Below are 15516 nucleotides of genomic sequence, written 5' to 3' on the forward strand. Positions count from 1 at the left end.
TCCCCAGGGAGGAGATTTTCCAGAGCCAGAATGAGGAGTAAAAACAATTTGTTAGTAATTTCACCAACAACATTTAGAGCAAAAGATACGCTGTTTTTGGAGCTTTTAGTATTTTCTCCAAAATCACAACTGAGCAGTTGGCTTCCAAGATGAATTAGAGTTCTAGAACATAGGAACAATCCATATCCTTAGAAGGCTCCTGATTACTTAAGGTCCAGCCTTAAACTGGCTCCTTCATTTGGAGGTATATAGTAACACAGCTGACCCTGAGTCTTCCCAACCCCAAGAAAGCTTCCTCAGACTTTATCTACATCCAACAAGAGGTTTCATGTTCAGAATTAGAAGAGCGTAGGTGCTCATAACTGACCTTTCGTCAAGCTATTAAAATGTCTTATTCACAAAACACCCTAGAAAGGGCATATACAGTCTATCCTCTAGGTTTTACAAATGAGAAAAACAAGGCTTAGAGCGGATGCAAGTGGTGTACAACCATACAACTATATAATGGTCCAACTTGGATGAGATCTCCGATCATATAACCTTTGATCTTTATTTTATACACAGCTGGTGCCCAGTGATCAATATTCATTAACTGGTACTTATACAGCCAGGATGGCTGATTATGGAATAAGTCTATTTACTTATTGCATTAAAAAAGATAGCACGAGGGAATACTGTTGAAACAAACCTAGCCAAATCTAAATTAATAAAAGTAGTAGTATGCTGAAGCACTCTATCTCCCTCACAAACTTCAATCTCAAGTCTTAGCTACTGTTCACTCACCATCATTCTGGTATTTACCTGGTATTTATAAACAGATATTTTAAGAATAAACTGCTCCAGAATCTTGCCATGTGTTACAGTTATATTAACTGTTTGTATTCCCCCCCAAAGCCAGCTTTTTTATTTAAACAAAATGGCTCACCTTATATAGCCATCTCAACATGCTCAGACTATAGGAATACTCATGTATTATTAATGGATGCTTATTTTTTTGTGTACTCAGGATGGCCTCTGTCATATGTCATCAATTAAAGTAATGTCACTGAGAACTTTTTTTTTTTTTTGAAGTTTCCTTTCTTTCTTTTTTTTCTTTTTTTTAAGTTTATTTTATTTTGAGAGAGGGAGTGGAGGGGCAGAGAGAGAAGGAGTGAGAATCCTAAGCAGGTTCCATGCTGTCAGCCCAGAGCCTGACATGGGGCTTGAACTCACAAATGTGAGATCACGACCTAAGCCGACATCAAGAGTCAGATGCTTTTAACCAACTGACTCAGGCACCCTGCTGAGAAATTCTGTAACTAGTACAAACTGTGGTTTAGCTTTCTTAATATTTTATAAAAATAGCATGGATAAGATTGTGGGCTGTAACATTTTTTTGTTTAAGCTGAAATAAACAACGTAGGCATGAAAAATTTCAGAACTGCTTGTACCTGTTATATTACATCTTAATGTCTGAAAACTGTCCTTGTATTGCCTGGTAGAGAAGACTTCTTCATTCTGTACATAACTCTGTACCTAGGGCATGCACAGTTCTTTCATAAATTCTCCTTAAGATAATGCTACCTTATTTTTCTTCTTTCCTACCTCTGACAACAATAATGTGTGCCATCAACCACTATACATCTGTTGGACTGGTTAAAAAATATATTAACAATACCAAGAGCCAGAGAGGATGTGGAACAACCAGAGCTCTCATATATTCCTGATGAGAATGAAAAATGGTATAGCCACTCTGGAAAAGATTTTGGCAGTTTCTTATAATGTTAAACATACTCTAACCCATGATGTAGCAATCACACTCTTCAGTATTTACTAAAGTGAATAACATGTTCACACAAAAATCTATTAACAGGTAGATACAGCAGCCTTACTGATAATTAACAAAAACTGGAAAACTACCCTAATGTTCTTGGTTAATGGATAAACAAATTGTGGTATATCTATACAATGGACTTACTACCCAGCAATAAAAAAGAATGAATTATTGATAAATGCAAGAACCTGGATGAATCTCAAAATGCAATATGCTGAGTGAAAGAAGTCAGTCGCAAAAGATTATACACTTTACGACTCCATTGGTAGGACATTCTTGAAAAGCAAACTATATGGAGGAGGGGAAGGAAAAAAACAAAAAAAAGAGGTCAGAGTGGGAGAGAGCCAAAGCATAAGAGACCCTTAAAAACTGAGAACAAACTGAGGGCTGATGGGGGGTGGGAGGGAGGGGAGGGTGGGTGATGGGTATTGAGGAGGGCACCTTTTGGGATGAGCACTGGGTGTTGTATGGAAACCAATTTGACAATAAATTTCAATAAATAAATAAATAAATAAATAAATAAATAAATAAAAGAAAAGCAAACTATAGTGATAGAGAACAGACCAGTGGTTGCCAAGGAATATGGAATGAGGAGAGGGTGTGACTCCAAAGAAACAGCACTGTTCCTTTTTCTGATTATGGTGGTTAGATAAACCTAGTGTATATTAAAATTTATGAAATGGTATACCAAAAAAGAATCAATGTTACTGTGTATTAGTTTTTTTTAAGTGTATCATTAAAGAATTCAAAGGTTAGGAATCTATGAGTCATGTAATCTCATGATTTTAAAGATGAGGAAAGAAATCCAGGGGTGTTATAAGTGACTTGCTAACTACTCAATGGCAACCCTTTCCTTAAGAATCCAAAATTTAATACAAAGTATGTTTATCTCAAAATGAGAAATTCAGTGAGAAATAAAAAATATGTAGAATCACATAACAAATCAGGCTACATATTTCACACTTATATTTAATACATATAAAAGTCAATTACAATTTCTATGCCATACTTAGGTAGACAGGTCAAGAATTAAAAAAAAAATTTACTTCTATTCAAGAAACACTTCATAAACTTCACTTGAAAAGAAAACTCCTTTAATATAGTTATTATCTCCAGAATTTAGAGGAATTTCTGAAGTTAACTCTAAAAAAACTCCAACATTATTGGTTCTATACCAAATCAGTATTTCCCTTCTGGATCTTCTAGATATTAAAGAAAATATCCATTACTTTAATAGGTAAAAATCAGTCTAAGTTTGGTGAAGTATGAGAAGATGGAAATGGGAAGAGGTATAAGAAAAGGAAATAAGATGAAAACGGGCTTATACTATACAAATTACCAGCTATACTTCACAAAATATGAAATACATTCTTATCATCTTCTTTAGGTATAATACACAAAAGTGAAATATTCAAGATACTGGTTCTTTCCCAAATATTTCCTTTTGGAGTCTCAGGTGCCAACTAAGACTTAAATTACCACTCCACTTGACAGAGATCCAATAATCTTTTTCTTAAGGTACATTCAACCTCATCTAATAGTATCTTTATAACTTCTATGTGGGCTAGTTCCAATGAGACTATCTTAAAGTATACAAAAGGTAAACAGTTATGGGCTTGAAGAAAACATCAAAAAAATTAATTTCTTGCTACTCTTAAGAATAAATGAACACTCAATATATTTTACCAATAACAGTCCCAAATGATCAGATCTTGATATTATAATATGCAATATTTCAGAGAGTTTTATAGTTAAGTCTTGAAGTTCATCTGATAAAACTCGTTATTTTACAAATAAAAAGCTAAAGATTAAGAGTTAATTATTTCAGAAGTAAAGTGAGAGCGGGCCTAACTAGGTACATAGTAATTATTCATATAATGCAGACTTAAATTATGTCCCTTTTCTTTAAGCATTAGGCTTGCATACCTCTAAGATGAGACTTATTAATATTAATAAACACTTGTTATTAATCCACATACTTTACAGGACTGAAAGCAAAGAACTACGTTCTTGAATCTTCCTGTCAGACCTAATTAAAGTAAATGATTTTGTTTACCTTAATATGCAATTTAAAACACAGAAAATTTTGTGGCAATCTGACCTAAATTTAATTTTGAACTACTTTTAATCCTGTCCTTTTTATTGTTTTTTACTGCTATTAAATAAGTGATGATGGAAAAAGAAAAAAAAAAAACTTATTACCAAATTGTATGAATATGCCATTTGCAAAGAGAACAATTTTTTTTAATAAACTCAAAGTCAGGGAAGGTTTCACAGCAATAACCAAATTGGCTTCTGAGAAAGGAAAAGAATTTGACAGTAGGACCTAAAGCTCATTTCTTTATATGAAACTCTAAGAAAGACAAACCTAAAGTTACAGACGATAGAATAGTGGCTGCTTAAAGCCAGGGATGCAGACTAGAGATTGAGAATTAATGTATACAAGACAACCAATGAAGTGATGGAAAGCTTCAGGATCCACTGGTTGCAGTGACAGTTACCTAGGTACATACATCTGTTAAAACTCATCAAATCATATACTTAAACTATGCATTTTATCATATGTAGTTTATATTTCAGTAGAGTTAGTTTTTTAAGAGGGACTGGGAAAACAAAATAGGCTATTCTTCATGTGGCAAAAACTCTTCAATATTCCAATTACAAGGTAGTTATCAGTACTGTGTGAGGAAAAAATGTTTTCTCTAAATAAACAGAGTTTAAAGCGCCAGGGCTGTTTCTTATTTTAGACCTCTCCTAAAGCAGTCTAATGGGCAAAAAATACAGAGCTCGGCAGAGTTCCAACAGAACAAGCTATTTCTAAGTTTATATGATATTGCTAAGAAAAGTATTTTCATAATATAAATTTCCATTTATATACAATTATTGAATGTGTGGGTAAGAGAATAATACTAGATGAGGAGTTGAAGAATTCTTAGCTAACTTTGTTATTCTGGGGAAATTAATTCACATCATTGGTATGACTTCAATTCTAAAATAAGAAGACTGGTTTCTCTATGATTTCTGTTATTTTTAAGATTCAACTATTCTTACAAGGTTGAAATCTCTACATAGAGAGTCTCCAATGAAATTCCTAAAGTCCTAGATGTTGAAACTTATACATTAAAATAAGTTTTATCAAGTACACTGAATATCTGAAGTATTTTATGCAACTTTTTAGATTGGTAATTTGAGGTTCTTAGTCAAATTCATGTACTAGTCAAATTCAATTTTGCTTATATCTGTTATTTCTTATTAACTAATCTCAGAGATTCTAAATTCTAAATTCTATGAATTTAGATTATAAATTCTAAATTCTCAGAGTATTATAAATTCTAAAATTTCTATGCAGTTGGATACATTACTGTAGATATACCACTCCTTTTCTCTGCCAATGAATACATTGAAGGTTACAGAGATTACAAACCTTGCTCAAAATACAATCTCTGCAAAGACAAACTATTGACAAATGTGTCTTATGTATAAAGCTTTAGGAAGAATGTATATATTGATAAATATTGATACAAATATAGAAATTTTTTTCAGGAAGGATATACAACAAAAAGTAATGCTACTTTTAGGGAAAGAGCTTAGGGTAGAGAGAGCTAGTTTTCTGTTTTTACTTTCTGTACCATTGAAAAATTTCCAACATGAACATTTGTTAATTCCACTGTTTAAAAATCTTAGGTTGAACTCACAGGTTAGATTTTCCTTTTATTTTCTATATTTAAGGAAAAAAAAGTAATGTTTGGTTTTTAAAATTTTCCTCTTCCTTTTCAAATGATATGCCTGTTGGCTTAGTTGTTAATTCAGTTGCTTCGAGCACAAAGAACAAAGGTCATAGGTTTGATTAATTACGTTTGCAAAGAATAAAAATATCCCTCGGTCACAGAATACATTTTTAACTTTAAAAGTCATCTGGCAAACTCGTGTTGCTGATCACAAGGATGAATCAGGTAAGAGCATGTGGTTGACTCAGTACAAAACATTAATCTTGGAAAAATAACTCTAAGTGATGTCTTACTGACAGAGGGTAAGAGAGTAGACAGCAAAGTTACTCATCTCTAAGTAAACGTTTCAATTTTCATATCCATCAAGCCACTGTACTTCTGAACAGAATATAAACAAGACTTTAACTATCAGAGAAAATACAGTCCCTGTACTTCCAGAAAAACTAAAAACTATAGCTTCACAAAGCTTACTAATTTCAAAGATGATATACTTATTAATGTACTATAAAAACATCAAATAAAATACATATATACCTGTAACATCTTCTGGATCTGATACAACAATATGTGCATTTAGTTCCTGTAGCTTGTGATGCAGTTCTTCTAATTTTTTATTTGATTTTTTCAAAATGTTGTCCACATAAGCCAAACTTTTTTTATCTGTTGTGACTTTCCTCAGATTTTCAGCTCCTTCTTTGATTTTCAGTTCTTTCCTTATTTCTCTCTTGATTCGATCCTTGATGTCATCCAATTTCTGTTGCACCATTGTATCTGAAAAGTCTAATTTTTGAACAGCACTCACATTCTCAGAAAATGGAAGACTCCGGGAATCTCCCTACAGGAAAAGAAACAAAACATACAAATGTGATAGTTTAGGAAAGTTAGCTGCTCAGTAAAATGTGAAGCATAAGAACAAAACTGTGTATTCAGTGATTCTTTATTAAATACATTATACCTAATTACATTTAATTCTTTTCTTAGTAAGCAAGAGACTAGTTACCTTTATTATTGCCATATAAGAGCCTAAGTTAAAAAACTCTGCCCACTCACTAAATAGCATTACCTGACAAATTTATATTAAAATAAACACATCTACACACAAAGGCATCTTAGGGTTGTATAAAGACAGTGGATTTCTGATATCCTATGAACCCAAATTAGACCCTAACACCTACGCTATGAACCTTGAGCAAGCTACTTTTTTTAAACCTTTATTTATTTATTTTTTATTTTTTCTAATGTTCATTTTGAGAGAGAGAGAGAGAGAGAGAGAGAGAGACAGACAGACTGATTGAGCAAGCAGGGAAGAGGCAGAGAGAGAGAGGGAGACAGAGAATCCCAAGCAGGTTGCACGCTGTCAGGGCGAAGCCTGATCTCATGAACTGCAAGATCATGACCTGAGCAGAAATCAAGAGATGGACCGTTAATCGACTGAGCCACCCAGGCACCCCTTGAGCAAGTTATTTAACCTTTCAAATAAATATTCAGTTTAATCATCTGTAAAATCTACATAATACTGCCACCTTTCAGAGTTATTGTGATAATACAAAATATTTTATGTGTAGCTTCAAGCACAATTCTTGGCCCATTGTACAGTCACTCAATAAGTAAAAATTATTATTAAATTCCAAAGGTAAGATATAATTTTATTTGATCTTCTATTAAAAAAAAAAAAAAAACTTAAAAAAAGTAATAGTGGGGGCACCAGAGTAGCTTAGCCGGTTAAGCCTCCAACTCTTGATTTCAGCTCACGTGATGATTTCAGTTGTGAGATTAAGCCCCACATAGGGCTCTCACAGAGGGGTTGGTGGTGGGAGGTGGGAGGGGGGAGTCTGCTTGAGATTCTCTCTCTCCTTTTCTCTCTGCCTCTCCCCTGCTGGTACGTGCACGCACATGTGCTCTAACACACACACACACACACACACACACACACCCCAAACAAATATTGGCAAAAATAAAGTTATACCCTTATGATCACTTTTTGGATAATGAATTAAATGCATCAGGATTCAGGTAGACTATATACAGAACTCTATATATTTCATGGCTATTTATCCCAATTGATAATGTGATTGACTACAAAAACATCATTACCAGAAAATATGTCTCAATTATGTCTTACTGATAGAAGCTAAGACAATACACAGTACCAGTTATTCATCTTAACGTAAAAATCAGGTTGGGTAAGTACATCTAATCTACAAACCAAAGTTATGTCCTAGCTATTTGTATATCATTTGCTATTTTAAATTCCATTACTCTAATACAACTGGTTTTTAAATTTTCAACTTCTGAAACATAAAACTTAGGGATAATGTTTACTTTGGGGAAGAGGTATTGAGTTTGTGGTTATAAAAGGTTATAAAAATAAGAAACATTTCACTATGCACCCTTATGTAGCTTTTGAACAGATGCAATTAATTAAAAATTTTTCCTTAATTTCTTTGAGAATTCATCATAACCATATAAATAAGTTCTATTTAAGTTCCTAGGTACAAATACTTTTTACATCTAATTCTTAACCTCTAAAAAACCAGGTTATCTTGCAGAATAATGAGTTAATATATGAGAAGATATGGGATCTTGGCTTTGGACCAAATTACCCTGTGCCAAAGGGCATACTATGCAAAGAATGTAGTTGATAAATCTGTTCTTAAGCTTTTTAGGTCCAAGAACCGCTTTGGAACTCTGACAAAAAACAGTAGGACAAAGAAAATTTCATGTTTGTATATATAATTTCCAGGTTCCATTGATCTGAGATTAAGAATTCCTACGGGGTGCCTGGGTGGCGCAGTCGGTTAAGCGTCCGACTTCAGCCAGGTCACGATCTCGCGGTCCGTGAGTTCGAGCCCCGCGTCAGGCTCTGGGCTGATGGCTCGGAGCCTGGAGCCTGTTTCCGATTCTGTGTCTCCCTCTCTCTCTGCCCCTCCCCCGTTCATGCTCTCTCTCTGTCCCAAAAATAAATAAAAATAAATAAATAAAAAACGTTGGGAAAAAAAAAAAAGAATTCCTAGGATAAGGGGCTCCTGGGTGGATCAGCCGGTTAAGTGTCCGACTCTTTCTTGGTTTCAGCTCAGGTCATGATCTTACTCACAGTTGTTGAGTTTGAGCCCTGCATCCGTCTCTGCATTGATGGCGTGGAGCCTGCTTGGGATTCTGTCTCCCTCTCTCTCTCTCCCTCCCCTGCTAGCTCTTTATCTTTCTCTCAAAATCAATAAATAAACTTAAAAAAAAAAAAAAAGAATTCCTAGGATAAGTGATCTATACCTGATTGGCCTTAAATTTCTGATCCTCAACTATGTGGATACAGAATGATCTTGTATCTGGGTCGAAAAAAATGTCTACATTTTTCACTACTTATAATGGAATGTAAGTCCTATTATCCATTTATTCAGTTTCCAAAGCTGTGAATCTACCTTTGGCTGGTTATCAAAAACAATAGCATATTACTACTGTTAAAAAATAAAATGCCAAATTTCTGCTGTCTAGATTCAGGTAAAGTGGATTGAGGCAAACAATGCTCAGATGAAAAAGTTTAAGCTAACTTCATTTCTGTAGATCTTTTTATTTCTATCCTCACAGACTTAGAAAATATGAACTGCTTTCACAAATTTGTGCTTTAATATTATGTACTAAGCTAGAGACTCCCTAAGTTTCTTGGCTCATGGTGACTTTAGTGCATCAGTAATTTTTACCATATGCCCCACAGGCCAAGAGAAATATGTAACAATTCTGTTTACTAAATACTAAGATCCTAATTACTTAATAAATAGTTAAATTATGATAACTTAGTAGCTGATTGAAATAACACAAGTTGAAAGAAAACGTTACTTTTTTTTTTTTCATTCTTTAATAACCACAGTTACGTATTAATGGACTGTGTCTGACGACTGGGTACCTTCACAATTTCTCAAACCTTGAATTCATATTGGACACTACCAGCCTCATTTCCTGTTCCTCCATAAAGGGAATGTAGATAAATCTAATATTGAAACCTGAGACCAGTTAGTTCACATGATACTCAACAAATGGTGTCACTGTGTTTCCCCAGAAATTTTAAAATACACTGCAACATCCTGAGAGTCTGCTGAGGCACCCCAGAGAGCCTTGTTGCACAGTTTGGGGACTGTGGTAGTAAAATATAAAGGCTGTTAAAAAATACTGTTACACGAAAATGGCATTAATATTTGATGTGAATCCTTGAAGGCCTTTTGCCTACTTCAACTCATTTCTTTTCAATTTTCTCCCTAAATTCCAATTCTATCAAACTACAGAATTTACTGCTGGACACAAACTATCTTGGCTCAGCTACTAATGCATGCTGTACCTTTGGAATGTATCACCTTTCCTGCAGAAATCAACCATTTCTTCCTAGTCCTTTCTCTGCTAACTTTTACTTTCTATCAAAGTAGATCACAATTCTTCATGGAAAAGAATTTCCTGCCTATACCCTCTTAGAATTTAGATTAAATGCCTCTCCTCACCACCCCAAAGACTATGATCAATTTGAAGGCAGGCTTACACCTGGCAGAGTAGTTCTGTTTTCTTAATGATTTGTCCATTATTTAATATTTTTCTTATAGAAGTCAGGAAAATCTGTCACTGCTGAGGAACTCAGGCTTTCCTCCTTCTGATAAGGAGAACTACTTATATTCCAGGAAACTCACAGCAACTACATTAGCTAAAATTCGATATAGACCATATGTGGTTAGCATGTTTGTTTCCTCTTCCTTTTTGCATAGGACTAAATTTTTAGTAACCATATTTCACTCCCATCTTTTGTTGTGACATGGCTTAAATATTTTTTGAAAAGGAGTGTAAGAGATGTCTACAATATAATCAATAATTTAAAATAACCAAAAGTCCTCTGACAGTAGATAAGAAAGGTTATAGTACTTTCTATTACTACTTTCCTAAAAATTTTAGTTGCAATACACTGTGAAATTTCCTGAAAAATAGAATTTTCTTGCATTTGGAACATGTGGGATATTTTATCTATTAAATTATGTCCCTATCCTAAAAAAAATAATAAAATAATTATATCATAAATGTCAGAATCAGTACTAGGCGATGAAATAATATTCCTGACACAAGTAAAATAAATTAGCCTCAGAAAATAAATATTTAACCAGTGAAAATCTTCAGTGATAATCTTTGTCTCAGTAGGTTGTTCTATAGGCAGCAATAACTGTCTCCACTATCTACATTATATTAATTTACGTTTACAAGCTTACCACTTTCATCCTCCATTCACAACTGTTTTCTACTCTGTAAAATTTCATGCTTACCGCAAAATTAAACAGTAGATATCTTTTTTCATCTTTTCAAAACACAGTGAGATGCAACCTCTAATCACAAACTCTCTTAAAAATTCATTAATATACTCAGAAAGTATGCAGATAAAAGATTTTTAAAAGGAAAAAAATGAACTAATCTTAAGCATAAAATTAAACTCGTAAAAGTACTCTTGATGCTCCACCAATCTATACATGAAAGAAACCTCATAATTCTCATATCTTTTATCACTGAAATCATAAGCTAGCCACTCCATGCTAGTCAAATTAATCTAACACTTTGCTGTTTATGTTATTTTGCCTTTGTCTTTCTTTTTCATGCCCTATTTATCTTACTATCAATCTAAATTCACCATCACAAAATACTTGTTAAAAAAATATTTCATGTGTTTCATGGTTAATTCTACCTACTTTATATTTTATATCATCCATATCCTTAATGCAGTCATTCAAACAGATGAATCAAATCCAAACACGAGGAAACTATCAGTGAAATTAATACCCTCAGGATTTATAGAACAATCGAAATTATTTTTAGGTAAGCTGGTTTCAAGTGGCTACATAAAAGAAATAATAGAGACCTCATTGAGTAGGAAACGAAAAGTAAAAATTACATGGATTTCAAAGGAATCAAAATAAATTAAAATCTCAGTAGATACATAAATAGCAGATTGAACCAAGATAATGAGTTAGTATACTGGCAGACAGAAAACTTAGGAAATTTCTGATTCATCACACACAGATATGAGAAATTAAAAAAGCATGGAAGATAAAAATGATAAGATCCAAGATCCATCTAGTAAGAGCTCCAAAATGAGAATATGGAAAATGAGGAAGTACTGCATGAAGATAAATGAATGAAAAGTAAACAGAGAAAAGGCGTTTCATCAACAAATGAATGACAATTAGGGCAACAGACGTCTTTTCCTTAGTGACAACAAAAGCCCCCCCAACCCATCAAACTTCTATAAGATTTTGAGCTTTTATCTTTTTTTTTAACGTTTATTTATTATTGAGAGACAGAGAGAGACAAATACCACCAGTATTGTATAGTCTACAGTATATTTGCTATTTAACTAGGTTATTTTGAGTCAGTAAAATTCTACTGTAAAGGGTAAGACTACACATTCCACTCTAGACCATACCATGTGTAAATCAAGTATTTCAAATACACAGATGTGTTAATATGTATTTAATAAATACAACTATTTTTACTTCATAAAATAAAATTTTGATCTGTAGACTAAAACATGAATTGGTATTTTCCTTTCTTTTCTAATGTTTATTTATTTTTGAGAAAGAGAGTGTGCATGTGCATGCGGGAGAGGTACAAAGAGACAATTTCTGCACTGACAGTGCAGAGACCAATGTGGAGCTCGAACTCAAAACAGAGATCATGACCTAAGCCAAAATCAAGAGTCACTCAACCTACTGAGCTGCCCGGGCACCCTGTTATTTTCAATTTACTACATTTTAACAAACTTCCAGTAAGGTTAAGAAAACTTAAAATAGAACCAGATCAGATTCAAAGAACAAAATGGAAAAGTCTGTCACTTATGATCAAATACTTCATTTAGGGAGAGATAGGAAAGGATGTTTACTCCTCACTGGCCAAGTTCCCAGAGAAGAAGTGAAAAAGCTGTTACTTTCCCTACACTATAGAAATATAAAACAGTCTGACCTGATAGATGCCAAGAAATGCTAGAGCACCCATAAAAAGTCACTGGGTACAACGGCTCATACAATGTTTTAGCTAGAAGGAACTTCAAAGATCAAGTAGCCTAATTTCCTTTTAGTTTTGAGGAAAGCAGGTTCAAAGCAGCTAAGCAATTTGCCTAAGGTCACAAAGAAAATTCAGTGACCTGGCTGGGTTTACAATGCCAGTCTTGTGATTCCTAATTCGGTGCTCTTTTACTCCATACTGCCTTCTTAGAGATCTTAGGAGTATCCATTTCCTTATATTTGAACTACACCTTGATCTAATTTGCATTAATTAATGGATATTAGGTGCCTTAAATCAGGAATAGTGGCAGGCCATACTTCTCATCTCTAATTTCATCCTAATCCAATCTGTGTCTCAGGGGAGAATACTCTCAACTGGAAGCAAGAAACCAGTTCTAACACCAGCTCTCTGTCACTAGCTATATGCAACCCCAAGCAGGTTATCCCATCTCGCTGTTCCTGTTTGCTCATCTGCAAAATGATGTTTGACTTTCCTATCTTCCAGTTTTTAAAAAAACTACATTTATTCAAAACGTTCACTGAATGCTAGGCAATGGAAAATAGCACAGTCTACTTTTCTTCCAGATATTCAATTTATTAAGGTAGACAGACATGAAAAACATACTCTGAAGAAGCAACATAGCTTTACACAAATGTAATAGGCCATAGGGGTTGTGTGTGTGTGTGTGTGTGTGTGTGTGTGTGTGCGCGCGCGCGCGTGCATGTGTTTAACAGAAAGCTCAGCTGGAATATAGTATGATGGCAAGAACTAAGCATTTGGAGTCAATCTGGTGATGTACAAATTCTGATACTGCAACCATGTTAAAGCTTCAATTTCCTCACATGAAAATGCAATTATTGCAACTACCTTGACTGTATCATTTCTAAGTCTCATAATAGATATGCCTAAGACTAAGAAGTATGCTTTCATAGTAACAGTGCAGTTCCTGGCACACAGCACTGAAGCAGATAGTACTAGATGCCTACATAATATCCATCCTCCCTTTATCCTTACTGAGAAAATTCCCACTCTGCTAAATGCAACAAAGTACACAGATAAAATTGTCACTTCATTAGACTTTCTAGCTGCTAGAAGTAGCTATATGACAATTTTTGTCAATGAGAAGCCAGCCCAGGATTTGGGTGAACCTCTCTCTCATTTTGCTTAGACTGCAGACCCAAAGCCTGAAGGTGCAGGAGCCATCTTCATGTGACAATACGGGACAAATAGGACAAAACCCAACAAACTAAAGATGGCAAAGCAGAGAGAGGTCCTGGGACCCTGCCAGCTTTACTAAACTGCTACACAAGTCCTACCATGCCTACTTTGGATTTCTTGTTTTAGATATAATATAAATCCCTATCTGACCAAGGATCATTAGGGTCCTGTAAGCAATACAAAGACTTTGGCTTCTGGCTTAGGCAAATAAGTGATATGCTATGACCTCCTGCGTTAAGAGTAGATTTGAGGATTGGGAGAAGCAGGGAAAAGCAGGGAAGCTATATGCTCTATGAAGCTCTGGTAGACCACCGCAAAATGGTCTCAAATGAATCCTGCCTTCCTGCATTTACACTGTCTTGTAGTCCCCCTTTCAAAGTGATTCAACACTAGTCTTTTGACTTATTCTGACAGTGTGATGGAAGTGACATTCTGATGATGAGGAAGGGGACACAAGAGGTCTCATAACTTGTGTTTTCACTCTTGAAACCCCAAATACTATTTACAGAAGTCCAGACTACTCTGCTAGAGAGAGAGACAGGCCCTGGAAGATGAAAGTGACCATGTGGACAGACGCCATGTGGACGAGAACCAAAGCACTCCAGCTGTTCCAACCATTCCAGCTGAGACACCAGACATGTGACTGAGGCATTCCAGTCCAGGTTAGCCACCAGCTGAATACAGCTGCATAACTGAGCACAGGCAAGACCAGAAAAAAACACCTAGTATACCCAGAGAATCTTGAAAGTTTGTGACACTATAATAAATATGTAATTGAAGCTACTGTAGTAATGAAGGCAAGAAATAATGATCGCTTTAAGAAGTCTCTTCAATAACAATAATTATTAATTACTCGTTGTGACTTCCAAGAGATAAAAAGTATAACAATCTAATGGGGATGATGGGGATGTCAATAACATTGTCATTATGTTAAAAATTGTTTTTCCTTTTCTTTCCCACCTTACGCCCCCTGCTCCCCACCTCCACACTTTGAGAAGGAAGTAGATAGAGACAACAATCCTCTTCTTTCAAAAAAACAAAATCATCACCTTTCAAAACAGATTTGCTTAAAAAAATCCACCTTACTTCCTCACCATTCCTGTGATTAAACTAACCATAAACTGCATGTAGGTCAGAGTACCCAATCCTTAGATTCAGTGATTGATTTAGGATTAGTCATGGATTGAAGTAGTCCTATTCAGAGGTCCTTTTCAGGGATTGATAAGAAAGTCCTTCTCCAGAGAACACCAGTTGCAAAGACAATAAAAAAAGCTATTAAAGCTATTGACAAAGAGAAGTGCATTTTTTTTTACTGTAAATCATGCAACATTGTTTTTTATTATAATGCATGGGTTTTAAAAATTATTTCCTCAATCTCTCCACACACAGGCAAAAATAAGTATACCATTTAACATATCGGAACTTGCAAACATTGATCATTGCCTAGAGAAGGGAAAATTATCCCTAAAACATGCTTAACCAGGAGGCCAATCCATCATGATAGACAGGCTGTCTGTCCCCCATCTGAACCTTCATTTGCCACCATTCAGTAATCTTTCTTCAGGCCCAGATCAGCAGCACATTTCTTCCCAACAATCACTAAATGTCTGAGAAGACTTTCATCATCATCTGCTACAGAAATCTGGGATATAAGTTTCTTGGGTATCACCAGAAAATGTGTTGATGCTTCATGGGAAATGTCACGGAAAGCAAGACACTGATCATCCTCAAATATGACCA

At 34.7% G+C, this 15516-nt stretch overlaps 1 protein-coding gene across 7 annotated transcripts in view; it reads right to left on the minus strand.

The window, feature by feature from the left end:
- Positions 1 to 15516, minus strand: part of PKN2 (protein kinase N2) — a 163456-nt gene that overhangs the window by 109317 nt on the left and 38623 nt on the right. For 6 of the 7 annotated variants that reach the window (XM_049616842.1, XM_049616845.1, XM_049616844.1 and 3 more), the window contains exon 2: positions 6076 to 6376. In XM_049616842.1, coding sequence (XP_049472799.1) covers positions 6076 to 6376 — 301 coding nt within the window. Of the gene's footprint in view, positions 1 to 6075; positions 6377 to 15516 lie in introns of those variants that run through there. The other variant, XM_049616846.1, reaches the window with a different exon arrangement.

This window comes from Panthera uncia, assembly GCF_023721935.1.
Source record: "Panthera uncia isolate 11264 chromosome C1 unlocalized genomic scaffold, Puncia_PCG_1.0 HiC_scaffold_4, whole genome shotgun sequence".
Classification (NCBI taxonomy): Eukaryota; Metazoa; Chordata; class Mammalia; order Carnivora; family Felidae; genus Panthera; species Panthera uncia.